Consider the following 27,985-nt stretch of genomic DNA (forward strand, 5'->3'; position numbering starts at 1 on the left):
GGCGGAGCGCGGGCCTGAAACTGTCAAGCGGTAATCCTCAGGCTGCAGGCGGTTGAGACCGCAGGTACAGCGGCAGCGCAGCGCCGGATTGGTACGGGGACCAGCTAGGCTGCCGGCCGGGCCCCTTTTGGGGGCAACACAGGGCGTTATGGTCCCAAGCCTGAGGTGACTCGAGGTGCGCTGGGCACGGGCTTCTGAGCCCTGTTCTCAGCGCAGCCTTCTCTGTACTCTCTCAGAGAGTAGAGTAGGGAATGGGACGACGGTCACGATAGAGAGCGGGTCCCCTGGGCTCTGGGCGGTGCTTGACCATATAGTGGAAACCCATAGTTCCCAGACCGAAAGATTGCTGCACCCTCTTAGCCCTCCTTTCTGAGTGGTCCTAGAAAGATGGACACAAGTCCTAACCACTCAGGACATCTCAAGCTCACGCCGGACCTATACAAGCAAGACTTGACTCCTGAGTTTAGAAGTGATTAGAGGTGGCAGGGCCAGTAACCTAACTTCGGTCCTAGCTCTCGGGAGGATCAGCTTTGCCTCGGGACTGCAGTTGAGTTGGATTTTTGGAGGCCCAGATGCATCTTAGACAAGTGACTAATAGACCTTTTTTCTTATTCCCACATCAGAGTTGTCTTTGGGATCCTCTCTGAGGAAGAGCGACATCCCTGGTGAGTTCACCTGGACTAATCTTGGCTGGAAGGAGTACTCCTAGGAGTTTCTGTGATTAACTGTTTTTAGTAGTATTACTCCCCTCTTCCCAGAAAAAAACTTATACACAGCCCCACAATATAAAGCTCATCTGTTCCACCTGAAGTGGACCCAGAGTGAAGTCCTTGGGACCTATGTGGAAAGCGACGGTGTTGTTTACAGGAAGGAGAAATCAACACAAAGGGCAGGATAGAATCATTGTGTAATGCCTACCCTGCACCCTCTCCACAACCCAGGGAAACCCACTTTGGCCATGTACAAAAGGTCTCTCTCTATGGTGGATGGCCTTGGTGGGTTCCGGGTCTTATGCCTAAGTCAAGATAAAGACTCCTTGTTCAACAAGACTTGTCAGAACAGTAACCCCACATGGTTTTCTAGAGTCCAGAGGACCCCACCCCTACCATCAAGGACCATCCTGTGGCATCCCAAGCAATCCACATGGCACTGAGTTCAGACCACTACCAGCAAAACTATCCCCAGCCTCTCCCCTCCCCACTGCCTTCCAGGGGCCCTCCCCAGTAATATAGAGGAAGCAAAGGCGAGAGGGTGGCCAGAGGCTTTGGCAGAGTGACATTTATTTGCCAGGTTCAGCAGGTACACAGCCCACCGACCTTCATACACCAGAGCAGACCCACAGGCATGCAGGGAGAAGGGCAGGACTACCCCGAGTGCCAAGCGAGGGCTGGGACCAGTGTGGCTGCCTGCCCAGGCTCTAGTAGGGTCTGACAAAGGGCACCTGCCAGGAGCCTCCATTAGGAAACTGGGGAGCTTTATTCACTCCCTCATTCCAGCAAAAGCAACTCAGCGTGGCCCAGAGACACCTGGGCCTCTCTCTAAACCTTGATAGAAGGGGAAGTGGGTCATAGACATAGAGTGTTCCTGTCTATTTCACTGTTGAATTGAGAGAGCAGAAAACCTGACCCTGTGAAGGGCAACCCCCCAAATCAGACTACAGGACACTGCCAGGCAGCAGGCCCCCTGCCTGGGATGGAGAGGACTGTGGACTGAGCCTAAGGGAGCCCATCTGGGAAGAGCCAGTGGCAGCTGTCCTTGTTCAGCCCAGGGTAAGGACCCAGCTAGGCTGGTACGCTAGGTCCTGGGTCTGCACTCCGCCCTCCCAGATCTCATCGCCACATCCTAATTGCTCCTCCTTCCCCTTGCAGGCTCCTGAAGCTCAGGGCACAGGGCAACCCACTGCAGGACCCAGGAGGGCAGGAAACAGCGCAAGGGTCTTAGGAGAGACATCCCAGGGACAGAGATGGGAGCTTCTACCCTCCAGCTCATTCTTTTTCACTTCTGAGGACCCCCGTGGCTACCAAGCAGTGCCCCCAGCCATGTGACCAGTCTTGACTTAAAGCATACTGCCCGAGATTACAGCATTCTCTATACCAGCCTGTTTCCACTCCTAGAGCAGCCCACACACCACAGGCACATACCTTCATGTGCAGGAGCCTAAGACCGCTGACAGGGCCTCGCTGGAGGACCAGCTCTCAGGGCAAGGCCACCCAATTTAGGGCCTGGGAGAGGATGGGACCTTCAGGGCCTGCCTGGGTGGGGGGGAACTGTGAGGCAGAGAGGGGAGGGGGGCAGGGGAGCAGGGACCTCCTGAGTATCCCTAGAGCAGCATCCCACAAGAAACAGAAACTGATGAAGCTAGCAAAAGACAGAAAAAGCCACAAGGAATCCATGCAGGGGCTAGGGCTGGTCCCGCCTCTGGCCTGCCCACTACTCACGCACATACACACAGGAGATGAGACTGGTCTCCTGTGGCCCCCAGACATGCCCCATGCTGGGAGGCAGGGGCGGGGGGGAGCGAGGGCATCATGCCAGTGACTCTATGTACAGTGAGAAGCCCCTCATCCACTCTCCCACCCTCCTGCCCATCCCCCGCCCCCCACAGCCTGCCCCCTCAGCTGCTCTCCACCCTCCGAGACTCCTGGGCACAGCCAGCAGCCTCTTCCCCTTTACTAGAGGGTGGAGCCTGGCCTGTTGCGCCCCCTGGGGCTGTGCTGTCCGGCTGGGCCAAAGCCGGCTCAGGGGTGGCAACAGCCTTGGCAGCCGGTGTGGCACAACTTTGGGTGGTGGGCACGGTGCTCTCTTCCACGGCTGGTGTGGCTCTCCCATCAGTGGCTGGCGTCACACTTCTGTCGGTGGCTGGGGTGACACTCCCATCGGTGGCTGGGGTGATGCTCCCATCAGTGGCTGGGGTGACGCTCCCATCAGTGGCTGGGGTGGTACTGCCGTCTGTGGCTGGGGTGGCACTACGGTCAGCGGGGGCCACGTTCTCGCTCTTTGTAGTGTCACCCGCTGTGGCTGGGGCGGCACTGCCCCCAAGGACTGAGGCAGCTGCACTTGCAGCCGTGGCCCCGCCCGCAGCCCCAGGGGTGGCAGTGTCTGTGCCGGGAGCAGACTGGGCTGCAGCCGTGCCGGACTGCTCTGGGGCCCTGAGCCGTTTCATGAGGGTGGTCACTCGGACAGCTTTCTGAAAGAAGGACAGTGGAGAGAGGCTCAGAGTGAGGCTCATGGAAACTGGATCTGTTTATTCACAAAAGCCAATCCCAGACCATTCCATGAGGCTCTGGCTGCCTCTGACCAACCCAGGGCCAGGGCCCCAGCTGCTCAGCACACCTGCCCGAGGTCATCACAGTGACTACAGCTACACCTGATGGTTTAAGAAAAGCCTGTGTATGTCTGCAGGGCTGTGATGCAGGCCAGAAACTGTGGTGCCAGAAGGAGCACTGGGGATCAAGCCAGGAAAGAGAACCATCCAAGCCTTACCTTCCATTTAGCTCTGGCAAAGTTCTTTTCAATCTGGGCACAGACACCGTCCTTAATGTTCTTATCAGAAGCAGCATTGCCAGAAATCCTGGAAAGGGTACAAGTGTGTCTAGATCTGAGGGCATATGGCCTTCATGGAGACTGTGCCCAACCCTTTCCTTATACAATCCTAGGCAGACCCTCTGAGCTGGCCTGAGCTCTGGGTACCCCCCTGAACCCCAACTCAAGGCCTCAAGGATGGAGGAAGACAGGACAAGGAACCCCTGGCCTCTCCTCCCATCCTTCCTGCCCGCCCCCCAGCTCCCTGCTCACCACTCATGGGAGATGGCCTCTTCTGCAGTGATCCGCTGGTCTTGCTCCACCTCCATCAGCCTTGTGACCAGGTCTTTGGCTGGGAGAAAGCCAGGGAGAGTCTAGGCATGGGCACCCCTCTCACAGTCTAGAGGTGATGAGTGGGCTCGGGGATGGGATCAGAGTCCAGCAGAAAAGGTTGACAGCCGTCCCCTACACCAGCCCTTTACTCTGCCCTCATGCTGGATACCTCCTCACCTGCCTGCGAAATGTCATCCCAGTATGGAGAGTCAAACTCATAATCGCCAGCCAGGATCTTGCGGAAGAGATTCTTGTCGTGGTTCTCATAGTCATCTTCCTCTACCTCCTCATAGAAAGGTGGATTCCCTGAAAGCCTGCATGGGGGCCCATGTTCAGGGTCATTCAGGAAGGCCATGGATGCAGACCCTCATCCCACCTCACTGCCAGCCTGTTTGCCCACTTATCCACTTACAGGATGTACATGATGACTCCAATGGCCCAGCAGTCCACAGGGCGTCCATACCGCTGCCGGCCTACCACCTCTGGGGCTGCAAACAGGACCCATCTGCTGGTCAGTATCAGCCCTGGCCTGGCCTTGTACCACCCACACCCATTTGCTGGGATGGGGACTTTCTCCTCCACTACCCAGAGCCAGGCCTTGAAGGCTGTGTCCCACCCCGCCCTGCCCTACTCCCTGCTTGCCCAGGTATTCGGGGGTCCCACAGGGCTCCTTGATGAGGCCATTCTCTAGCTTAGCCAGGTGAAAGTCGCTGATGACGATCTTTGAGTTCTTCAGTCGGTTGTAGTAAACCAGGTTCTCCAGCTGCTCCAGCCGGGAATGGCATGCGGGTGGGCAGATGAAGACACCATGAAACCCTCAGAGGCTGGACCACGGCCTCAAAGTGCTGCCCACCCCAGCCCCAGGCCAGCTGCCAGCGGCCCCTTTGACCTGGTTGCCGGCCTCACCTTGAGGTTCCTGTGCACGATCTTGAGTGAGTGCAGGTAGGCCACCGCCTCCAGGACCTGCCGCACCACGTTGCTCGTGTCTCGCTCCGAGTAGTAGCCCTGGTCCAGGATCCAGTCAAACACCTCCCTCCCCGTGGCCCTGAGGGACACCAGCCCCTGAGCCTGGCGTGGGCAGGATCGGGGGTGGGGCAGGAGTACGTGGGCAGGCTACCGACACCAGGCAGCTGGCTGGGCAAGGCACATGGACCTGGAACCCCAAGGGTCCAGAAGGGGGGCTTGCCCTGGCTGCAGAGGGTGGAGCAAGTAAAGACCTGGGAGGACTAAGGACTCCTGGAACCCCAGACCCACACTCACAGCTCCAGGAAGATAAAGTACTCCTTGCGAGTCACAAACACATCCACCAATTGCAGGATGTTTGGATGCTTCACCCTGGCGGCAGAGAAAAGAGCCAAGTGCTAGAGCTGGGTAAAGCCCCTCAGAGAGGCTTTGGTGGCTACTGTGGGCCACAGCACACTAACTGGCCGGAGGCTGGTACTGTTGAGGTCCCTGGCCCTCCAAGCCCTGCCCTGCTTCCTCCCCTCCGCCACCCCAGCCCAGGGCTTCACACTCACATCTTGAGGATGCCTATCTCGTTCTTTGCTGCCTTCCGCACCTTGCGGCCATCCCTCTTCTGGAACTTCTTGCAGGTGTGCAGCTTGCCTGTCGTCTTGTCCTTGGCCCGGAAGATCTCACAGAACTCCTCACTGCAGCCAGCAGGCACTCCCCTCAGCCCCGGCCTCAGCTTGGGCTGTACTCCACTCCCCTTTCCCCAGCCCTGGCCCGCCCACCCTGGCCCAACAGACCCGGCACTCACGTCTTGATGACCTGTCCCAAATCATATCTGTCAGTCACCTCCGATGGCTGGTTATAGTTCTTCTTGTCGCCCAGAGTCACACACCCAAACGGCATTGCCGGGCTCTGAGCTGCAGACAGGATGGGGTCTGGTTCAGCTGTCCCACTCCCCACTTCTCCACACAATGTAGAAGTTGTCTTTGGGAAACCCCAACCCAGCTCAGATCAAGCCAGAGGCCACATCTACACCAGAAAGGGCTAGAGGGTGGTCAGAATGGGATCCAACCCCTGCCTTTTTGGCCATACTTCTAGCCACTCAGCTTGGCTGCCCAAGCTACAGCAGCCCCTGCTTATGAAAAATATATTAAGCTGACATATCCTAGAATCATTCTGCATTATGTATAATCAAAAAGAGATTTATCAAATGATTGATTTAAATTTCAATGATTTCACAGATGAAGAGGGTTGTAGCTACCCACCCATCAGAGTCATCTCCGCAAGTCTAAAGATGCCAGGCATTGGCAAAGATGCAAAGAACATGAGCACTGCTGGTGGAGGGCAAGTGTCCCGTGTGCAAAACAGTTTGGTGAAACTATTGAAGTCGAACATTCCCTAATAACCAGCAATTGCACAGCTGAATATACATCCTACAGAAACATATACATTTGTGCAGCAGGACACTCATACAAGAGTGCTCATGGCTGCAATATTCTGAATTGCCCCAAACTGGAAACAGCCCACATACCCGTCAGCAGCAGGATGTATTGTGGGAGAGTCACACAATGGAATATTATTACACAACAATGGAAATGAGGGGAATGAGGGATCTACAGCTCTACCCAACCACATGGTCAATCTCACCAATACAAGTGCTGAGTGAAAAAAACCACCAAATACAGAGTTCACAACAGGCCTCACTAATCTATACTGTTTAAGGATACAGACATACTGGTCAAACTATAAAGCAACACTAGGAAGTAAACATCATGAGACCTCCTAAGAGAAATAAAAGAGGTTGTGATTGGGGGAGGATTCTGGAGGACCTATTTCTGAACCTGAGTAGTGGTTTCACAGGTCTGAGCTTTATAATAATTTGGACAAATGTACATACACGTATTGGGTTCATTCCTAGATTTTTGTTATATTTCACAAGAAAAAATGTGAATAAAAATTATGGCCATACGTACTGCCGAATACTTGATTGCTATTAAAAAGAATAAAATAGATCAAAATGTGCTGCAGTAGGACAGTGTGAGAAAAAGCAGGGGATAGAACAGTGGGTAAAGGGTGCTGCACTGGGGTAAATTTTTTAAACTTTATGGATTTGTGTACACTCAAAGTCCTTTCTGGAAGAAAATAAGAGTCTCCTTTGGGGGAAAGAACTGGGTGTCAGAGGGGCAGATTTATTCTGTTGTTGTTCAGTCGCTCAGTCGTGTCCGACTCTTTGCGACCCCATGGACTGCAGCACGCCAGGCTTCCCTCTGCTTCACTGTCTCTCTCAAACACCATCCACTGAGTCGATGATGTCTACTGTTCATTAATTTTCTGTTAGAATTTGTACTGTGGTTGTTTTTACTGATTTAATACTGCATTCAGGCAGAGTGCTTGGGGGATTCCTCAGAAGGAGAACCCCCATCTGGGTAGAGAAGCAAGGAAAGGCTTTGAGGAAAAAGCAGCATTAAGGTCGGGCCTTAGAGGGAAAGGATTTGCCAAGAGGTGTGCAGGGGTAATGGTCTGGAAAAGCAAGACAAGCCTGCGTTGTGCCTCACTGCCAGGGCCCACAGGAGACCTGGCCATCAGGTCCAGGGGAGAGGCCTCTGGCCACGGGTGGCTACTCCAGGCAGAAGGATGAGCACAGCTGACTGCAGTAGGTTCCAGGCACTCTGGCACCTGGAGCGTGGCACCCCACGGATCTGCCACCCTGCCAGCCCAATCCTCACCTGGGATGCAGGGTGGACTGGGGCCCACACCCGTAGGAAAAGGCCTTCGCAGCCCTTGCTCAGAGGTAAACCTCAGGAGGGGAACTGGTGAGAGTCCAGACCTTCCCAGGTCTGACTCAAAGTTGGCCTCCTTAATGCCTGGTTGGTGTGACACTGGGGTGATAACACGCTTCACACAAAAGGCTGCATTCAAACTGCTCTGCTTCTTTGACTGTGCACGGTCTCTCACCAGCCTGATTAGCACTTGCTGTGCAAAGCGCCTGGGCTGGGGCCTTGAATACCTAGGTGCCCTGCCTGAAGTGATTCACAGCCACAGTATGAAGGAGAGAGAACGCTCCCACCAGAGGAAGAAGCTTGCTCAGAGGGACTCTGCCAGCCAGGGTCAAAGGCCAGGACCCACACAAGCCCCTTGGCCGGCCCTGGCTGGCGCTTGCTTCCTACCAGGAGGAGGTTACCTGCTTCCCAGGGCACCCAGTCCTGCAAATTCTCCCTCAAATTTGCTTTCCGCATTAGGGAACAAATTCCACCATTCCCTCACCCAGGTTCTTTGGGCTTAGGGAACACAAACGCATTTTTCATCAGCGTGATTCAAGCCAGGGCTTAAGCCATCTTGTGAAGTACTGCAGAGGCAAACAAGAGAAGCTTTGAAGATCGTCCTCGACTGCGGATCTTTGCCACTGCGGTCACAGCCTGGCTCCTGCATCTGCCTGGAAGGAGCATGTGGCTGGAATCCCACTCTCACAGCTGAGAGCAGAGGCGAGGCCACCCACTACTGCCGGCCACCCATCTCTAAGGCCTAACAATCCGAGGGAGGGGGCTTGCATCAGTTGCCCCAGTGGCTCTGGTGTGCAGCGATTCCCTTTCCAGGCTGCAATCCAAGGGCCGTTTGCTGGGTAGGAGGGTGATACCTCAACCTGCAGGTCCCCCCAGAGGGCTGGGAGGGACCTATGGCTCAGCTCTGCTGCTCTGCTTACACTATTGCCTCTGGCAGGAATGCCCTTCCCCTCAAGTCTCCCATCAGTATCCTATTTGTCACGGCAGAGTTATTTATAACATTCAAAAAATCAGCAACTACCTAAACAACCAACAACAGGTGACTCGCCAGCTCAACCATGTCCACTCAGTGGAGGAAGTGTGGGCACTAGCAGGGGCACTACCCATCCTGGCCTCCCCATGGAGCAGCCTCCACGTGAGCTGGGTGCTGAGACCAGGGCTAAATCTCTTCTTTCCTTGTGATTCCCGAAGTTCTAAGGTTATTTGTGCCACGGATCGTTGGCGACCATCCTGAGGTTCCAGGTTCAACATGGCCCTTCGCTGAGATAACTTCCACCACCTCCACCTCCCCCCAACCCCACACCAATATCTCCCCACTCAGCCCTGCAGCGTGGGAGGTTTTGTATATGCCTGTCCCTGATCTTGGCCCTGCTTCTGGCCGCGCATATGCACTCAGACCTGCAGGGACCCAGGGCCAGTCTTGGGGCTCTGTCTCCACCATGGGGACCTCTGCTCAGTCACATCAACCTGCAGCCATGTCCTGAAGCCTCGTGGCGGGACACACCTGCCTGCCGCTCCCATGGCTGCCCTGATCTCAGCCAGTCACTACCTCCCTTCACCCATCTAACTGCCCTCACTCGCCTCCACCCCCAACCTGGCCCCAGGGCAAAGAGAGGAGAAAGAGGGGCCCTGCTTCCGATTAGCATCTTGGTCCCTTCCACCCCCACCCACTCTCCCATCTGCTACCCACTGCTGCTGCCTGGGAGGCTGCCGGTGTGTGTACCAAGCCCCAGGCACCTGCTTGCAACAAGGGCAGCCCTGGCCCCAAAGCTGAGAGGAGCAGCTGAGACATCGTCAAGAACAGTAGAAGGCCAGGCAGAAAGAAAGAGTACATTTTTCACCCCCCTCACTGCCAAGGCCTGGATAGCCCAGAGTCAACATCCAATAGCACAGAGCTCCCTCCCAGTGACATGGGACCCTGGCTGGACCTCAACTCCACACTGGGACAAGGGAGGGCACAGAAGTCCCATCACAGCCATTTCCCTAGAGACATGCTTTCTTCCATTCTCTGCAGAGAAACTGACTGGTGTGCACAGGGGGTGGTCCCAAGGGAGCTTGGGGGAAGCGCAGAGCCTGGGGAGCCTCTGAGGGAGCCTGAGGGCCAAGCATTCCCTAGCTACTCAGGTCTGACCCCCTGGGCAAAGCTGATGGAGCCTCAGCCTACGGGTGCCTTGGTAATAAAGGGTCCCAAGCGGCCCTATGGCAGCCTAAGGCAAGTCTGGCCCAGGGGAAGCCTGAACGGGACAGAGGCCCCTCCAAAGGTCCAGGGGTCCCACAGGGTCCTGGCCCCTCCTCCACTGGGGTCAGCCTGGTTCCAGCCCCACCTCTTATAGCCACAATAGGAGTTTCCTGCTACTCTGGTCCTCTGCCATGTGGGGCTCCAGATCTTGCAGTAAATCTAGGGAGGCCAGGAGGGGCCCAGGAGGCCTCCAGCAGCCTCCCAACAACTGTGGGCAACACCTCCCGATTTAGTGGCAGCTGTGAACACCAGCCTGCAGGCACCCCCTCCCCTTCCCTGCTCTCTACTTTCAGGGACCAGAGCTGGGTTTCCTGCTGTAATCGACATGCCTTGGTCCCAGCTCTGCCCAGCGTGAGGCAGAGATTTCATCCACAGGACGGGCAGAAATAGAGACCTCGCTCTCAGGTCTGCGTCAGGAGGCAGAGTCAAGTTTCTCGTCCACCATCCAGCTGCTTTAGGTAACTGGGCAGGGGCCTGACCGGGCTGGGCCTTGGTCACTAGTTCTGGCTGCTGACTATCTCCCATCTAATGAGAGCGCATGCGGGGTTGGGGGGAATGCTCTCCAGTCTTGGGGTGGGCATACAATCCAGTGCTGTCTCCAGAAAGTTCAGCCTTCAAACATGCAGGCTGAGCCAAGAACCAGCTGATCCCTTCCAGGCACCTGGGTTCCAAGCTTTGAGCCCCTGAAGGAAAACCCACTGGGGGCCCTGCTGCCCTTTGAGTGGAGGAGCGGAAATGCAGAGTAGGCCCTGGGAGTAAAGGGTTGCTATGGTGATGGAAGTTTTTAAACCAGGGGAGGGGTAAGGAGAGGTGTTATTCAAACCCCTTCTCCAAGAATTCCCTGAGACTTTTGCCCTGATTCCTTCCCTATGGGTTCTGTGACCCTGGAGACCCTGGTCTCCATCAGGGAAGAACTGGGAGACTTTAGGAAAGAGAGGGGCAGGGCCACAGAGAGACAAAGGCACAACCTGCGGTGGAAGGGGGGGGGAGTATAAAGAATTCATATAGTAAAAAGGATGCAGGCACAAGGACACAGGAGAAAAGGTGGGATGGGGGTTTTGAAGGGGCCTATGGATGTCCAGCAGAGCCCTAAGGTCTCCATGACCATGTGCTCTGCACACCTGGGCCAGGAGCTGCCCCTGATGCCTGGACCTTTGAGACTGACCCCTCCTGTATCCCCCTAGACAAGCACTGAACTTGGTGCGGGAAGAGGCCATCTGCTGTGGTCCCCTCGGTCACAACAGTTCCTCAGCCCCTCTCCCTGTCACCAAGGCAGCTTAGGTAAGGCAGGTCCAACATGTCGAAGGCACAGGCGTGGGGGATGGAAATGAAGCTTGGAGACCTGGCTGCTTCCCTTTGCAGCCCCTCCTGTCAGCTGACCCAGCTCTGCCTGGACTCCCCAGCTACCCCCACCCCCATCTGCTCTTCCCTAGAGGCCTTGGGTCCCCAGGGCCTCTCTGGCGGCTCAGCCTCATTCCCTGCCACCGCCGCCCCCTCCCCAACAGTGGGTTTTGTCTGAAGGCCAGAAACAGCACCCCGAGCAGTCTAGAAACAGGATAACAACTGCACAGCATCCTCCCCTCCTTCACCGACTCTGCCTCAGTTTCCCTGGATGGAGATCACTGACTCTGTGGCCTTCTCCCAGGGCAAGGACTGTCCACCTGCCAGGACAAGGATGGGAGAGGAGGGCCAGCAGCTGATATGGGAAAAGGCAGCTGATACGGAAGGAGGATCCCTACCAAATTCTGTAAATGAAAAGGAGAGAGATCTCTGCTCCAGCCCAGGGCCCAGCCTGACACAGAGGGGAGCGGAGACACCAATTTCTCAGTTGAGGAAAATCGGGCCCAGCAGGTGCCTAAAGCTGACGGGAATTGACTGGGGGTGGGGGACAGGGAGGACACCAGGTCCCTGCAGGTGGTCCTTGGGGGACTCAAAGCCACCCTTGGAGGAGGGTGGCTGGCCAGTAGCTGGACTGCTGCAGACTGAGCTTTTGGTGATAGACAGAGAGCCCTGCTTCCTCGGAGGGAACCTGGTAGCAGGCTTTGCCTAGGGGGTGCAGACAAAAGCAGTTTGGCACAGCTATGGGGGGCTGGGAGAGCCTAGGGTCTCTGCCAGACGCTACAGGCTGGGGAAGGCAGACTCACTCTCTCATTGTTCACCCTGCCAGCCGGGGGCCTTGCTCCCCAACCGTGCTGCCACCCTGACCCCCTTCCCCAGTGCTGCTGACTCGCCCCCGCTGGCACAGCAACACACATGCGGGCGGCACACGTGTGAGCACCAAGCCCCGCACCTCCCGGCAGAAACATGTGCGTCCCCCACCCCCACCGCGCAGCGCTGGGTCGGTACCCTGGACCCCCGCGGAGGCCCCCGAGTTAAGGCTTGGAAGCTGGATCTCGGCTAGGGGGCTGCTGGTCCCCAGGGGCTTGAGCCTCCTCCCCCACCGAGCGGCAGCCCCGCCCAGCCCCCTTCAGGTTGTCGCCCATAAAGAACTCTCGTTGTCATGGAAATTAGTGACTGCTTAGCTGGAGGGAGGGGGGGTCCGGGGGCAGTTGGGAGGGGCTGGAGGCGGCTCTGGGAGTCCAGAGGGACAGCTGAGCCCTCGCCCCTAACCCCCTGGGGCAGCTCAATGTTGGAAGGTTAACGTTTTCACAATTAGGAGCCCAGCGAGACGAGGGGTGGGATGGGGGACAAGGAGGGGAGATTGGCCTGGACTTGAGTCTCAGAGGCTTCCCTTGGGACCCCCGAGCCGTCTGAGGTGATGGGGAACTTCAGCCCAACCCCGCACGCCCAGCCCTGGATCTGCAGAGCCCGCGTACTCTGCCCCCGCCAGGACCCCAAGCCCTTGCAGCGCCCCCGCGCACTCGGCTACCAGAACCTCGAACCAGAGACCCAATCCCCTAAGACCTCGCAACGTGCGTTCCGGGAGCCCACCCCCTCCCGGCTCACCCCGCACCTGCAGCGCTGGTCGGTCACAGGGAGGATGCGATCGCGGGTTCAGTGGAGGCGCCGAGGGCTCCAGGGGCGGCGGGCAGAATCCGCTCCGGGCACGCGGGGCAGACGCGGCGCCAGCTGCAGCCACTTCGGCTCGCGAACCTCCAGCATCTCCCGCCGCTCGCCGGCACCGGATTCGCACCCCGGGCCGGGGGCGGGCTGGGGGCGGGGCCTCCCTCAGCCGGCTCCGCCCCTACCCTGGAGAAGCCTGAGCCCGGAATCCCACTCGGAGCAGGGCTGATGAGGGGTGGCAGCAGAGACGGTGAGCACTGGCCTGCGCGGCCCGGGCCAGGCTCTCGAAGGTTCCCTTAGGCACCGGGCTGACCGGGCAACAGGGACTGGAGGTACCTTATGATGCTCATTGTAGAGGGTGCGGCAGAGTAGAAGGTGTGGGGAGAAAGCCTGAGTCCTGGAACTGCACAGGAGTGTCTTGGAGGGTTGTGGTCTCTAGGGTACTGGCGCTCTGTCCAGCTCCCAAACTGAGTGAAAGTCGCTGAGTCGTGTCCGCCTCTTTTGCGACTCCATGGACTATAGAATCCATGGAATTCTCCAGGTCAGAATACTGGAGTGAGTAGCCATTACCTTCTCCAGGGGATCTTCCCAACCCAGGGATCGAACGCAGGTCTCCCGAATTGCAGGCAGATTCTTTACCACCTGAACCCACCAGCTCCCAAAACCTGACTCAGAGCGGAACCCACTAAAAAGAACCAACTGGGCAGTCACTAGGGAAAGCTTCACTATAGACTGGCCTCCCCTAACCAGTAAACACGAGGGTGTGTGTGCATGCAAGCGAGAGCCCCAGACCTTGGTGCCAGTCTCTCTGCCCACCCTTCCGTCCCCTCCTGCCAAGTCAGAGCCTTTCCCATCTCCAAGTCCCAGCCAGGGTGGATGGCCCAGTCTGCCCCCTTCCAGTGTGCCTCTGAATTTCTCAAGCTCTGAAAGTTACCTATGATAAGGTGTAGACTCTGCATTCTTTCCAGTTTAATCGCCCTCGAGCACTTCCTGAGCAGCATCACCCCTAGTGGCCTGGGCTAGGATACGGGGATACAAGAGAACTTACAGCCCCCAGGAGTCCCAGCAGACCTGCCCCCTGACCTGGGAACCTGACCTGACCTGAGAACCTGCCCCTCTGGCTGAGAACTGCCAGGGGGAGGCTCTGCAGGAAGTCCTTGGCCATTTCTCTGTCCCTTGTCGTGGATGCAAGTGGACCAAATACTTGCCCTGCCACCCCCCACCCCCCGCTCAAGCCTTAAGGCCAGTGTGTGAAGGCCAGACTTAGGCTTGCCTGGAGCTGGGCCCCACCTCACCCGAACTCTTCTGACCCCATCCTGGGTGAGGTCATCTCCAAACCTTTGGCCATGAGTGAGTCTCTCCTGGATGGTTTCCCGTGGCTGCAGGTGTCCAAGTCAGGAAGTTGAAGCTAGGGCTGGGGCTGGAAGTCTAGCCTGGGACATGACTATTTAAACAGGACCTATCAGTATCTTTCTCCTCAGGGGGTGATGAGGAGCCCTTCACATCCTTCCCTGGGTTGGTCACAGCCTCTTGGCTCCCTGGGCTCTGGGTGGTCTCAGTTACCACACTGACTCAACTACTGGTGAGGACTCTCCTGGCGAGCTGGGCACAGGCCAGAGCCTGTGTCCTGTCTCCGGGTGCTCAGTTCATGTCTGCAGAATGAATGAATGGCCTAGCACTCAGTCCTTCCTGCTGTCTGCCCACTGTCATTGAAACAGTTCTCTGAGTTGTATGGTGCATCTGATCCATGGCTTGCCGACCCCACACATCACACACATTTTCTGCCTTTCCTGAAGATCATGGTGGAGACGTGAGGCCAAGGAGAAGCTCCAACGTGGGGGATTTCGAGACAGGGGAAGAAGTGGCTCGCTATAGCCCTGCCTGCTGCTGGCAGTGCTCCACCTCTTCTGGGTCCCGTGCATACTCCATGTGCCTGTGGGTGAGCACGTGGCAGGGTGTATGTGCACACGTGTGATGATGTCTGTGAGTCTGTGCTCTTGTGCCAAAGGAGATGGCAACAGCGCCGTGTGTGCAGTGGTGCCCAGGGGCACGTGTTTGCATTCTGTGTGCACCCAGGCATGCTTGCATGCATGTGCACATGGACGCTGTAGCTAGCTAGTCCTGGTCCCCTTCCTGCCTGACACAGGCCTTAGGACTGGGGAGTCCGACTCAGGGTGTGATAACTGGACTCAGGAAGAGGGCAAACCGTGCCCCGGGGTGGGGTGGGCTGTGATGACCCTATGTCATTGGCCATTTGTAGTCTGTCCACAAAGGGCCGTCCCTCACTCTCAGGTATGTGTGAGGATAGCCAGGTCTCTGTCCTTTGTGGAGAGGGCACCCCAAAGATGAGAACCCAGGGTTGGGACAGGGGCATGGCTTGTCCCTCAGCGCTCAGCCAGAGGGACACAGGCAGGGGTGCCCTCCAGACAGGAAGTATCAACACAGCTGAGTGCCTCCTCTCACCTCTTCCCGGCCGTGAAAGACACAAACCCTTGTTCCTACCCCAGCTCTTCAGAGCTAGACAAGTCAGGGGTCATGGATTCTAGCCACCCCCTGACCAATGGGAGGCCCTTTAACACATGGTGAATTTTGGGACTAAAATAGGGCAGTTGGCATTGGCATTACCCCATAGCCTCTATTAGGATCTCCTAACGAGATCTGTATTCTACTCACCCTGTGGGCAGGGTTGGCCCGGGTTGGGAGACAGAGGAGGCAAAGGGACCCCACAGTTGACAGTTCTGGCTCCCACCAGAGAGGTAGGATAAGGTGGGAGTCTCCATATCCACAGAGGCTACAAAGGAGCCTCACCCTCCAGCTCAGTTCATATTTCCCATCCAGGATCCAGGACTTATAAGCCCCCTACCCTGATTTCCTGCCCCACGGCATCAAAGGCCAGCACTCCTACTCCTTCATATTCTGATTGGCTGACAGAAGCCCCTGCCTACCTAGCACAGAGCTCCAGCTATGGTTCGGACTTCAGAGGGAATCTGCACTTTCAGGTCAGCTCCCCCAAGAAGCCCAGATTCTGACACAGACCCTCCCATGGAGCAACAAAGTTCTAGGCCCCCCAGCCATCGGCGGAACTGTTTGGCTGTTGTCGATGTTGTTGGCCTCAGCCCCCATGGAGGACCTAACATGAGGGAAAGCAAGCAGTCTTTTCCTCTGGAGCTTGGGGAGGGGGCTCCCCCCTTCGTGACTCACTCCAGGCTGTGTGGGTTATTTCATTATGTTTGAAATTGCCATGGCAACTAGCTGGCAATCAAGGGTAATTGAGCTTGTCGCCAGGGCAACAGGGCAAAACCCACAGCAGCCACTCTCTCTGGTTGCCCTTGGGGTACAGTAAAGGTCAGGCTAGCCCAGGGCCAATGTTAGCCAAGGGGCTCTGGGCTTCCCTGGAAAGGACAGAATTGCCAAGGCCCACGGAATTCCAGTGTGTAGAGGAGGGTGTACCTTGGGAGTGCCAAGGCCCCCATCCCTGACCCCACGCCTGCAACCCCTGCCCTCTCTCCACCGCCCTGTGCCTAAAATATGCCATGGTAGTCAAAGCAAGCAGAAACAGAACTTTTATGTGCTCATAGATGGTACTTGTAAATGGCCCATGGGCCCTCCTCGTCATACTCACGGCGGCTGAGCCACAGGCTCTGGAAGGAGTTCCGAGAGGCCATGATGGAGCCTCCGAGCCAAGCAGCGACGGCCCGGTGCGGAGAGCCCAGCACGGTGGCACTGGGGCCCAGCTCCTGTCTCAGGCGCTCGGGAAAGCCACTCAACAGGGTGCTGCCACCGTCCAGCACCACATTGGCCAGCAGCTGCTCCTGCTGCTTGGCCTCCAGCCGGCTGATACTGAGGAGGGCTAGTTGTGGAAGGCCCGGCTGATTGACGCCCAGCAGATTGGGTTGGAAGAGAGCCTCCGGGCAGCGGAAGCGCTCAGAGCCCAGCGTGATGACCTGCTTGTCAGGAAGCACGAAGTCCACCCGGGTCTGGGACTGCATGCGGGCTAGCTCAGCCGTCATGTCCATGGCCACGTAGCAGCAGGTCTCTTTAATCTGGTTGACCAGCTCTGCCTTGAGCGGTGATTGGCCACCCGCCAGCAACAGCTGAGCCAAGTGTTCTGTGAGGTCGCAACCCGCCACGTCCAGCCGGTAGGTGTCAAGGGGGGCCAGATCCCCAGTGACAACGGGCGCCACATAGGATGTGCCGTGGCCACTGCCCAGAACCAGCCCGGTGGTGCGCCCGTAAGCATAGAGTGCCAGCAGGGCCTGGTGCACCGTCTGCATGGCTGGCACGTGGAAACGCTCGAAGAGTATTTCAGCCACCTTTTCTCGGTTGGTGCGCGGGGAGATGGGTGAGTCGGCCACAAGCACAGCCAGCTCCTCGGGCTGCACGCCCAGCCTGCAGTAGAACAGGTGCTGCCACAGCACCTCCAGGGCATCCCAGTCAGAGACCACGCCTCGATTCAGCACCGAGTAGGACGGCTCTTGCTTCTCGGGCACCGTGTACCTGGGCTGGCCCTGGACTGGGTGCTGCAGCAGTTGCACGCGTGAAGGCAGCACGCTGAGGACGTGGTCCTCTCCAGCCAGCCCGCATTTGGTGAAGCCTGTGCCTGTGTCGATCACCACAGCAGCCATGTCCTGGTAGGGGCCCAGCGAATGGCGGCAGAGCACTGGGGACCGTACGGCCAGAGCATCCATGGTGGGCACCAGCTCATAGCAGGCCCCGCGGAGCAGGCCAAGGTGTGAGACCACCGACGAGTGGGTCGTGTCCTCGGTTGTCAGCTTGAATTGGGGACCCTGGAGCTGAGTGCCTGCTGCGACCATGGGCAAGACCTTGCAACCAGGGCCGGGTGCAGTGATCGCGATCAGGGAAAGTTGCTTCTCCTGCACCTTGGGGGAGCTGCCATGCTGCCAGGACAAGAGCCGATGTAAGCTGGAGCTTTGAGCAGCATTGGCACCAACCTTTTCTCTGTTTACATAGATGCAGGTCTCCTCAGGGGGCATCTGGTGTACCTCCGCATGGCCCAGTGGCTTACCTTCTTGGCCCAGGGTGGAAGCCTGACCAGGCTCCCTAGCGGTCAGGGCACCCCTTGAGAGGATGGGCTCATTGGAGATGAGGGGTTCTTGGGAAAAGGGAGGCTGCCTGGAAATAGGGGTTCCAGTGAGAGGCGGTTGAGCAGGAAGCGGAGGCTGGTTGGTGGAGGGGGCCTGTTCAGCTAGTGGGGGCTGACTGCCGAGGGGGGCCTGCCCAGCACGTTTGACCAGAGGGCTATCAGGGTGATAGCTCTCTTTCTGATTGTGGCTGCCTGTATCTTCCTGGAGTGGGGGTCTGAACACCTCCTGGTTTTTGGCTGGTGGTACCGGCTCTGCTGTCTGCTCTGAGCTCATCCACTGTTGTTTCTTGGTCTGGCCCAGAGAGGTATCCTGCATCCCAGGGGCATCCAGCATCCAGATAGTGCGACTCCCTTGGTTTTTTTCAGCATCAGGTTTGGACCAGCCAGGATCATGGGCATGGCTCAGGATCCTCTCTCCAAATTGGAGTGGTGTCCCCAGTAGAACGGGCCCACTGAGCATCCCCATCCTCATGGGTGTCTCAGCACCAGGGGAGCCTTGTGATTCCAGGTGGACCCTGGCCTCTTTGGGAACCAGGGCCACCTCTCGGTAGCTTCCTGATGAAAGGCTGGAGGGCACGGGGCTGGACACGATGGCCGTGGTGGACCAGAAGCTGGAACGATCGCTGTCAGGGGTGATGATGGGCGTGGGCAGCGGGTGGGTGGGTTGCATGCTTTCAGAGGCATAGATGGGTGGGTGGCTGGGCATGAGGCCCACCAGCACTGCCCGGGAGCCCATGGGATCATGACACAGCAGCCCCATCCTGGTATTGCCCGTGGCCATGTCAAACACCAGCACACGGTCTTCCATAGCATCCCGGAACTGGCAGGTAGGGGCACTGGAGGCAGGTATCTGCATGGCTTCCCTGGGAGGAACTGGGGCTGGGTTGTGGCTGCTTAACTGGTAGGTAGACGGCAGCCCACTGGAGCAGGGGTTGTTGCAAACATTGAGGGGCTGCTGACTTTGCGGAGCGCTGCGGATCTCCTGGCTGTCCCTCTGGCTCTTGGGGGTTCCTGGGGGCCCTGAGCCTGGTTTGGGGCTGCCTGGGCTAGAGATACTGACCAGGGGCTTCTCCACTTGGTTCTTGGGATGCCTGGGTAACACTGGCCTTTGGGTAGCTTCACGTACCTGGGTCTGGTCTGGGGATTTGTTTAGAATGGGTGCTGGGGTGGGAGGCTCTTCCTGAGGATGGAAATTCAGTTTGTCCTGGCAGGATGTGACCCCTTTGGAAGAATCCAACTGGACTGGCCACTGGTTGCCATATTTCCCAGGCAAGAGGTCTTGGGACAGGCCCTTCGTGGTGGCATTGGTATCAGTCAGGTGGTCGGGGTTGCAGGGGTAAGATTCTGCTCCTGCCATTGAGATTGGATCCAGACCTGGAGTACTGGCCCGAGTTGGAGTTGGAGTTGGAGGAGCCTGAACCGGACCTGGGCCCTTGCCCTGGCCCTGATCATGACCTGGAGCCAGAAAAGGACCTTGGGCTGCAGGTGAGCCATCCTCTCCTGAAGGGATATACGGTAGCCATCGGCTCTTCCTAATGCCCGCTGGGGCAGTCTGCTCCGGGCTGCAGGGGCCTTTGCCCCAGCCTACAAGGACTTTAGCTGGAGCCTTGCCCTCCCCCACCACCTGCACCTGAAGCCGGGAACAGTAGAGTCCGTGCTGAGCCGTGTCACTGGTGGCATCACCGCGCGTGTACACCGGTGGGGCCGGGGTCCTATTCTCCGTGACAAGATGTATTTGGGCTCCCACGAGAGATCCTGGGAATGAGCTAGTGGAGGGGAGTCTCAGGGTGTCCTGGGAGGCCCGCTCATAGCCACATTGGGAGGTAACCTCCGTAGGCTCCTGGAGGTGCTGGTGACAGGGCTCGTGGGTGTGGGCCTGGGAGGCTGAGCCATAGGCCCCATCAGAGTTGGCCTCGGTGGACAATGGCACCCCGTGCCTCGAGGATGCGGATCCTGAGTTTATCCATGGTCCCTGGGACCCTCTGACGCCACCCCCCAGCTGCTGGCTGCCAACTGAGGGGTGGCCCTGGGGGCCCGATGGATCAGGGCCCCCCACTTTCTTGGTGACTTCCATAGTCCTGCTCCATGCCCTAGGTGCCCTGCCCCCACTTCATTGCCCTGGCAACCCCACACATCACAGCGCCCCCATGACCTGGGGGAGGGTGAGAGAGTGTGGGAAACCAGGGGCCCCACCCCCCTGAGGAATGGGGGCCTGCCCAGGGAATCTTGGGTAAAGGAAAGAGCAAGGGATCCCCTGAAGTCTGGCAACCCTAGACTGTCCTCCTCTCTCTTTGACAGTCAGGTAGTCATTCTGCCCAGGCCAGCCCAAGAGCGAGGGTAGAGCTCCTGGAGGTGAAGGCCTGTGTAAGGCCAAGGCGAAAAAAGTGTAGGCAGGGAAGACACCGAGGGAAGCCCCTGGGTTTCCAGTCTACCTCAGATGCCAGACTTGGCTCTTTATCCCCATTTCCCACGTGGCAACTTGGTGCTTAAACCCTGACCCACGGATGCCGTTCCAAGTGTGTGAGGCCCGTGGGGAGAGAGGGGAGGCCAAGCCCCCTCACCACTCAGTCCTGAGAGGCAGAAGTGGGTGAGGGGCCCAGACTCGGGCTCTAACTCCCCTCCCCCATGTTCCCCGGCTCCCGCTCCAGGGACAGCTGCTCCTTGGCAGTCTTTCCGCTCCAGATGGTTTTCCCTCTGCCTGTGCCTCCCAGAGCCCCCTCCCCAGAGCCACATGTCCTTGAGGCCCGGCCCAGTGTCCCACAGAGGTGGGGATGGGGGTGACACAGGTGGGGGTGGGGCCTCTGCTCGGAACCTTCCAGTCACAATGTTCTAGCTCTTGTCACATTCTGCCTCACGTTGGCAGAATACCGGGCGTAGGGCTGCGCCCCGGTGGACACTGGACCAGCCAAAGAGCGATTACACAATGGGGCACAATGGGGACGCAGAGGTTAGGGGACTGCCCACGCCGAGGGCATGGGGCTGCTTCACACTGGGAGTATGTGGCTGAAGGACTGGGTGTCGGGGCCGCACACGGTGAGGACAAGTTGGACAAAGGACTGGGCTTGGGCAGCACACACGAAAGGAGGGTGTTAGGCCAGGCGGGCGGCTCCACGCTCCATTTCGTAGATGGGCAAACAGAGAACAGGCCTGGTTTGGGGAACCACCCCCCCCCATTGCCGAAGGCCTGGGTCTGGAAGTTCTGACTGGGGTGGGGTCAGACCTTCCTCCCTCCCCCAGCTATGAGCTCTGGGCCTCCTCCCTCTTGTCCTCCAGGGCTATCCTCTCAGGCCTCAGTCTTTCTACCCAGGAAACAGGTCTGTGGAGAATGCAGCTGTAGTCTTGTCCTCTGAAATGGTGTGTTTTCACAAAAGTTAAAAATAATGCTTACGGTTGGCCGTGGGGTGTGAAGCGATGTGACCAGGGACCAAGGCTAGCTTGGTGCTTCATCTGTACCTTCCTGGGCAAAGCCTGACTCAGCCACAGCTCAGGCCCCCAGGGCCCCTCCCTGTTCCCCAGATGCCGCTTTTGATGAAGAAGGGGGACAGAGGTCTCTGGACACTGCTGCTCATGACACTCTGGTCCAGGAAGGTGGCATGGCCCAAGGCTCTGTGGCCTGAGCGTGCATGCATTCACACACACACAGGCTTGCTGAACACTATTCACCTCAGTAATCTCTGTCCCTGAGCATACTGCTTTTTTTTTTTTAATCTGGTTTTGTTTTTCCCCCGTGACAGAGATGCTAGTAGCAGCCTGTTGTGCTTGTGGGAGGGCTGGAGGGAGGGGGCAGGGAAGGAGGCCCTGAAAATCACTGCCTGGCCATCCCCCGCCTCCTGGGGAAGTGAGGCATAACCCTTTCTGTCAGGGCTGAGGTCCTCAGCGACAAACTGCCCTGAGAAGGGTGTGGCCCATGAAGGAAGGACCAGAGAAGGCAGTCTGGAGAGGGGAGACAGCTTTTCCCACCTGGGACGCACACACCCCGATGGCGATGAGAACAGCGACTGCTATGGACTGGGCGCTTCCTCTGTGCCTGGCAGTGCTGAGCACCACGACCCAGCCTCGCAGCAATTCAGTGAGAGCCGGGTGCTGTCATCCTTATTTTACAGACGAGGCAACCAAAGCACAGGGAGGAGAGAGAACCTGCAGAGGTTGCAGCTAGTGAGTTGTAGAGCGGACTCCGAGGCCAGGCCACCAAGCTCGGGGCTCACACTTCACTAACTTCCGGTGCCACCACTGGGTGTCATGCCCAGGGCCACGCGGGCATGGGCTCTGCTGGAAGGGAACCAACATGCCTCCCTTCTGAGCTCTGCAGCCTCAATCCCTCGATACTCAAGCTATAGCCCACTTGGCCCTGCTGCTCCTCCCTGTAGCTTAGCAGGTGGCTCAGGCCTGGGAGAGGGCATTTTCCTGGGGGGCACAACTGAGCCAGTGCCTCCCAGGACCTGGCTGAGTAGGGGCTAGTTACTTACCCTGTGGGACCAGGCTGAGTCTTTTGTACTCACAATTCTTGGCTGATCAAAGCCCACTCCACTTCATCCAGCTAAGGGGAGGGGCAGCGGGGCAGTCAGAGAAGCTCCCAGGCTGGGTCCCTTCTACCCAGCCCCCACTGGGGAACAGGCAGGGACATTGCCCCTGTACCCCTCCCCCCAACATGTTTTTAAATAGTCTCTCACCAGGAAGAAGGGCATCCAATTCTATTTCTGATTCTGGAAAGTGAGGAGGGCCAACGTGTTGCCATGGCAACCTGGAGAGCCCCTCCCCCCCCAGCTGAGCCCATTCCCCAGGCTGAGGGCTGTCTGGGATGAAGGGGCCAAGAAGCAACAGGGAGGAGCTCAGTCTGAGGGGAAGGCCATACCGAGACTCCTCTGTGAGGGCAGGTTTCAGCACTGCCTCTCTTCACGCTTCACCTGACCCACTCCGGGCTGGCTCGGAGAGTTGGGGGGCCCCAAACCCTGGGGAGAGTGTCAGACCTCAGGAGGTGGGGACAATCTGCTCACTCTGAGAAACCTTCCTTCCCCGTGGATCAGGCTGGAATCCTCCTACTCAGGAGGCTCTGGGGACGGTAGGCAGGAAAGGCCCCGTGAGCAGCCAAGTCCCCCAGGCCTGCTTCTTCAACACAGACGTGTCTTGGGCTCAGTGGTGTTCCCAGGGGTCAGCTGTCAAGTCCCTGGCCCTGCACTCTTCCAGATGAACTGCCTTCCCTGCCCTGTACTCTGGGAAGACTCTAGACATCTTTAAAAACTCTAGGATCAAAAGGAGCCTTAGGGGGACTTTCCTGGTGGTCCAGGGACTAAGACTCCACACTCCCAACACAAAGGCCCTGAGTTCAATCCCTGGTCAGGGAACTAGATCCCACAGGCTGCAACTAAAGAGTCCATGTACTGCAACTAAGACCTGGTGCAGCCAAATAAATAAATAAAATTAAATATGTAAAAAAAGAAGCCTTAAGGGGCTCCCAGTGCAGCCAAGCACTTGCTAATGGAGTGAAAAGCAATGCCCGTTTCCCCAGCAGCTCATCCCTGCCTACTGTCCAGGGGCTCAGACACCAGCCCTGTGTCCCAGAGGCTGCACATGGGTAGCACTTAGATCTGTGGGGGGAGGGCACTCCAGGCAGGAGCACAGCCCAGGCAAAGGCGGGCTTCTGAAAAGCCCCCCGAAAGGACCTTGTTATCAACCCTCTCTGGGTGGGTCCTGATGGGAAACCAAAGCCCCCCAGGAGGAAGGCTGTATCTGCCACCTCTCAGCTCTATACCCAGCACTCTGTGTTTTCCTTTCCTCCCTGAGAACTCTATCTTCCTGCTTCCCTGGAAGTCTCTTCGGCCCGGGTGCACCCATTCCATGGAGCTGGCACCTTCTCCCTGCCCCATTCCCTGCCTGATCCCAAACAATGGCAGTTATGGTGCAGAAAAGCCCAGCCCTAGAGGAAGCTATGGCAGGATGAGGGGTGATAATACACCTCACCTGGGATGTGAAAGGCAGAATCCAAGAGTGCGGGAAGACGTGACTTTTGAGCTCCAAGGCTCAGGGAAAATTTAAATAACAGATGTTTAAACAACCTTCCCTGCAAGCCATGGTGCAGTGACCCCTCTGCTGTGATGTGTTACAGCTTAAAAATAGCCCACAATGAACCGCTCTGAGCTCCAATTGACTCAAGCTTACGTAACTCTGCGTGAAAGATGGCCAGCCGCAACAGCCACAAGGGAGGCCAACAGCACAGCCACCCTGACTGCTGTCCACAGCTGGCTGAGGGGCTGCAGCCAGCTCCCCTCACCGCTTCCCTGGGAGCAGCCCCCCCATCCATCCAGGAGTCGGGAGGGAGGAAGAGGGAGTCCTTGCTGCCAGAAGCAGGGCCTCAAGACTAGCGAAAAGAGACCTCCCACCACACCTGCAACGGGGATGTGAGGAGGGCTGCCTTTCCACAGGGTCCCTGTGGAGGGTGGGGGAGACTTTAAGAACAGATGGCTGCGTCACAGAGAGCGGGGCAGGAGCCCATGGGGACAGAGTGATGGGGCAACCCAAAGAATTCCTTTCCCCCTTTGAAGAGGGGGCTCCCCAGCTTGGAGAGACATGTCAGCAGGGCCGATGGCTGGCTGAAGCTGTCACTACCGTGTAGCCCAGGGGGACTACAGAGGAGCCTTCGGGGCATTCTCCTGGTGGTCCAGGGACTAAGACTCCACGCTCCCTGATGCAAAGGCCCTGAGTTTGACCCCTGGTCAGGGAACTAGATCCCACATGCTGCAACTAAAGAGCCCCTATATCAAAACTAAGACCTGGTGCAGACAAATAAATAAATAAAATAAAATATGTAAAAAAAAAAAAGAAGTCTTAAAGGGCTCCTAGTGCAGACAACCACTTGCTAATGGAGTAAAAAGCAATGCCTGGTTCCCCAGCAGCTCATCCCTGCCTACTGTCCAGGGCCTCAGACGCTAGCCCTGTGTCCCAGAGGCTGCACATAGGTAGCACTTAGATCTGTGGAGGGAGGGCACTCCAGGCAGGAGCATAGCCCAGACACGTGGGCTGTGTGCCTCTGGGGGCCTCTAGGTCTCCATGGTCCCTGTTGCACCGGAATGGGGGGGCAAGGTGGGGAGACTTGTGGCATGAGAAAGGGAGATCTGGTTTCAGAGCTAATCGAATCCTGTGATCTTGGCCACCAGCTGCTTTTGAGTCCCCTGTCTTCCCTGATTCATTCCCAGATCCCAACTGCCCAGTCTAAGATCACAAGTTTGCGAGTGGCTAAATCAATATGAAGGGAAATGAATGAGAGAGAAGGCAAAGATGCCCCTGGATCTCATGCTCCATCTGCCTCTGCCCATGCAGAGCCCCAGGGATTCAGCAATGTCCCTCCGCTCCCACCATCTGAGCTCAGAATAGCAACCGTCACAGGCCGGGCCCCACCAGCTCGAGCTCCCACAAAGCAACAATGAGACTGATGAGGGCCAAACCCAAGGGCCCTCCCGCTACCTGCATGGCACAGGCTGGCTGTCAGGACCATTAATACCTCTGCTTCCCTTCCAAGGTCCCAGCTCCTGGATGGGTGGAGCAGAAGTTGTGGGCAAACGGGTAGCCACCGACGGACAGGAGCTGGTGCTAGGCTCTCTTGGCATCTAGGCTCATCGGACTAAAAACTCTGACCGGAATGAACCCCCAAAAGAATGGAGGGAGAGACTGAGGCTCAGCTGGCCCACAGCGACGGATGGGGAACGCTGGGGGTGGTTCCTCAAGTCATCCCCCCTCCTCCAGGCTGGAGTAGCTCCACCTTTGAGCTGACTGGACTCTCACATGGGCAGAGCAGAGGCTGTGGATGAAGAGATGCTCGGTTCCTGGGTCTTCACGGAGGAGAGTTCTCCAGCCCAGCGTGGAGTAATAGGTGTTTTTCACCAGGGGCTGGCAGATGCTAGACCAGCGCTCGGTTATCGATTCTCAGGGCTGCTTCTCTCCAGGCAGAGGCACTAGGTGTGAAAGATGCATGCTGGGCCTTCCTGAGGCTCGGACCCTCCCAGCAGCACCTACGGCCCCCCAGCCCCACCCAGCCCTGGGGGAGGGGCGGGTCTCCTACAGCTGCAGGGAGTTAGTTCATGCAGTGGTGCCAGAGGTGGACCCAGGGCCTCATGGCCTGCTCCAAGGAATGACCGATGATGTCATTGTCCCAGAAAGGTCTCAGGGTTTGAAATGGGGTTGTGTCTGGAGCCCTCAGGGGCGACCCCTAGAGAGCCTTTGGATCCCTGTGGAAATTCTCTGAAAGACTGGGGCTTTGGCATAAGGGGAATCCCAGACCAGACTCCTGGTCCCCCATCAAAGCAGGTCGGTCTACCCCATGTCTGCCCTCCAGGTGCCAGACGACACTGACACCAATGGGCAATCAGGAGGATGTGAGTCATCTGCCGCTTCCTCAGCCCCAGCTCCCAGCCTGGCCTCCCTCCAGCCTCTGTTGGCACCTGCCGGCCCCCAGCCCCACTGGACTGCAATGGAGGGAGACGAGGCAGACAGGCTGACACCCACTCCCCACAGCTCATGATGGGAAGACTGGACTCCCAGAGCCGTGGGAGAAACCTGCGCTCATCCCATCCAACCCCAGTGACAGGCCTGGGCCCACCAGGGCCACCAGCAATTTCCCTCTTGCTCCGGCCACTACTCAGGCCTCCCCCAAGGGAGATGCAAAAAACAAACAAATAAATAAGGGAAAGGCAACCCAGGCTTCATGAGCCCTGGAAGCCACTCAAAGCTCCTGTTCTGCTCAGCCCATGGTGGGCAGCTAGAACTAATTCTTCCTTTCTTCCCTGGTGGCCCAGGCAGGACCTGGAAACCCTGAAGCAGTTCCATCTTCAATTACTCCAGATGAACTTAGGACTAGCAAATGGCTCTGAGAACAGAGTTCAGAGCTTGGGGGCTTCAGTGTTAGGGAGAGGCGGTGCAGTTGTGTCAAGCACCTGCTTAAGTGTGTCCCCTCCCTAGAGAATCCTGGCCCTGGAGGCCCTTGGCCCAGAAACAGGCCCAAAGCCCCATATTCTGGCTACACAGGAAACTGACACCTGCTGAGTGTCTTCCGTCTCCCTTCTCTCCTCGATAACGTTCCCTCCTATCCAGAGAATCCCCTTCCTCTCTGAGTCTCTCTCTTATATATATATATATAAGTAAATATGTATATATTTGGCTGCACCAGGTCTTAGTTGCAACATGTGGACTCTTTAGTTGCAGCATGAAGGATCTTCAATTGAGACATGTGAACTCTTAGTTGTGGCATGTGAGATATAATCCCTGGCCAGGGATTGAACCTGGGCCCCCTGCACTGGGAGCATGGAGTCTTAGTCACTGAAGCACCAGGGAAGTTCCCTGAGTCCCTTTCTTATCCCTTTCTTATCTGGGCTCATGATAAGCTCATGGTCCCTAAGCTGCAGAGGCCCAGTGGGGAAGGAGCCTCAGTCTAACTTCAGTGAAGCCTCTGAGCCTTGTCCTCACTCCCCACCCAGCTCCAAGCCTGGGGTCACCCTTAGATCCCCAGGATGAGATTAGGGCACAAGAACTACCAGGTAGAGGGATGGAGACAGTCCGTTCTAACTGGAACGGGGACCACAGCTGTGGGAGGGTTCCAGGACCATTCCACTCACTTCTCTCCCAGCCTGAGGGATGACACAAGGCAAGGAGGAGCCCAGAGGTCCCTGGCAGAGTGTGCAAAGCTACAGCCTCCTCCTCCTTGCCTGCACTCTTGGGCATCAGGGATGAGGTGGTAAACAGGCAGACGGAGTCCGTCTCTACTCCTCTCTAGCTTCTAGAGCCCTGATCTTCAGACCCTTGCCCTAGAGCTTGAGTCTTCATTTAAGCTTTACCTACCTGTCCTCAGAGTCCTTCAGGCTCCCATATCTGGGCCTCCCTCTGACCTGAGGTGACAGAGTGGGCAACAGATGGGTAAAAAACAGCTAGGCAGCTCCAGTCCCAAGGAGACCCCTACTCTGCTTACCCTGCCCCAAACCCAGGGTTCCATGCATGATGAGCCAGAGAGCTGGCGACTCAAAGGGGTGGGAGCCTACTTCCCTTAGGGTGAGTCAGGGTCCCCCAGCT

At 57.5% G+C, this 27,985-nt stretch overlaps 2 protein-coding genes across 3 annotated transcripts; both read right to left on the reverse strand.

Annotated features, from left to right (window-relative positions):
• Positions 1 to 1,260: 1,260 nt before the first annotated feature.
• CAMKV (CaM kinase like vesicle associated) lies at positions 1,261 to 12,977 on the reverse strand. 2 transcript variants are annotated; one of them, XM_043442680.1, is made up of 11 exons: positions 12,779 to 12,977; positions 5,615 to 5,723; positions 5,373 to 5,504; positions 5,116 to 5,190; positions 4,762 to 4,900; positions 4,498 to 4,618; positions 4,268 to 4,343; positions 4,033 to 4,169; positions 3,796 to 3,874; positions 3,484 to 3,571; positions 1,261 to 3,187 (listed from the first exon to the last, which is right to left on the reverse strand). In XM_043442680.1, exons 2-11 carry the CDS (start codon positions 5,707 to 5,709, stop codon positions 2,615 to 2,617), a joined length of 1,515 nt encoding a protein of 504 aa, XP_043298615.1. In that variant the 5' UTR covers positions 5,710 to 5,723; positions 12,779 to 12,977; the 3' UTR covers positions 1,261 to 2,614. The 2 variants fall into 2 exon arrangements, with proteins under 2 accessions (XP_043298615.1, XP_043298616.1); XM_043442681.1 differs by having other exon boundaries at positions 12,772 to 12,938.
• Positions 12,978 to 16,400: 3,423 nt separating this feature from the next.
• On the reverse strand, positions 16,401 to 20,006 carry LOC122424370 (protein piccolo-like). Its single transcript, XM_043442121.1, has one exon. The coding sequence runs from the start codon at positions 20,004 to 20,006 to the stop codon at positions 16,401 to 16,403; it is 3,606 nt and encodes a 1,201-aa protein (XP_043298056.1).
• Between the last annotated feature and the right edge of the window lie 7,979 nt (positions 20,007 to 27,985).

This window comes from Cervus canadensis, chromosome 22, assembly GCF_019320065.1.
Source record: "Cervus canadensis isolate Bull #8, Minnesota chromosome 22, ASM1932006v1, whole genome shotgun sequence".
NCBI lineage: Eukaryota > Metazoa > Chordata > Mammalia > Artiodactyla > Cervidae > Cervus > Cervus canadensis.

Excerpts from the sequence above, each read along its gene's own strand:
- CAMKV (XM_043442680.1), bottom strand. The coding sequence starts at position 5,709 with ATGCCGTTTGGGTGTGTGACTCTGGGCGACAAGAAGAACTATAACCAG. Across the intron at positions 5,191-5,372 it reads GAGATAGGCATCCTCAAGAT|GGTGAAGCATCCAAACATCC; the intron begins GTGAGTGTGAAG and ends CTCTGCCGCCAG. Across the intron at positions 4,344-4,497 it reads TGGGACCCCCGAATACCTGG|CCCCAGAGGTGGTAGGCCGG; the intron begins GCAAGCAGGGAG and ends TCCTGTTTGCAG.
- LOC122424370 (XM_043442121.1), bottom strand. The coding sequence starts at position 20,006 with ATGGAAGTCACCAAGAAAGTGGGGGGCCCTGATCCATCGGGCCCCCAG.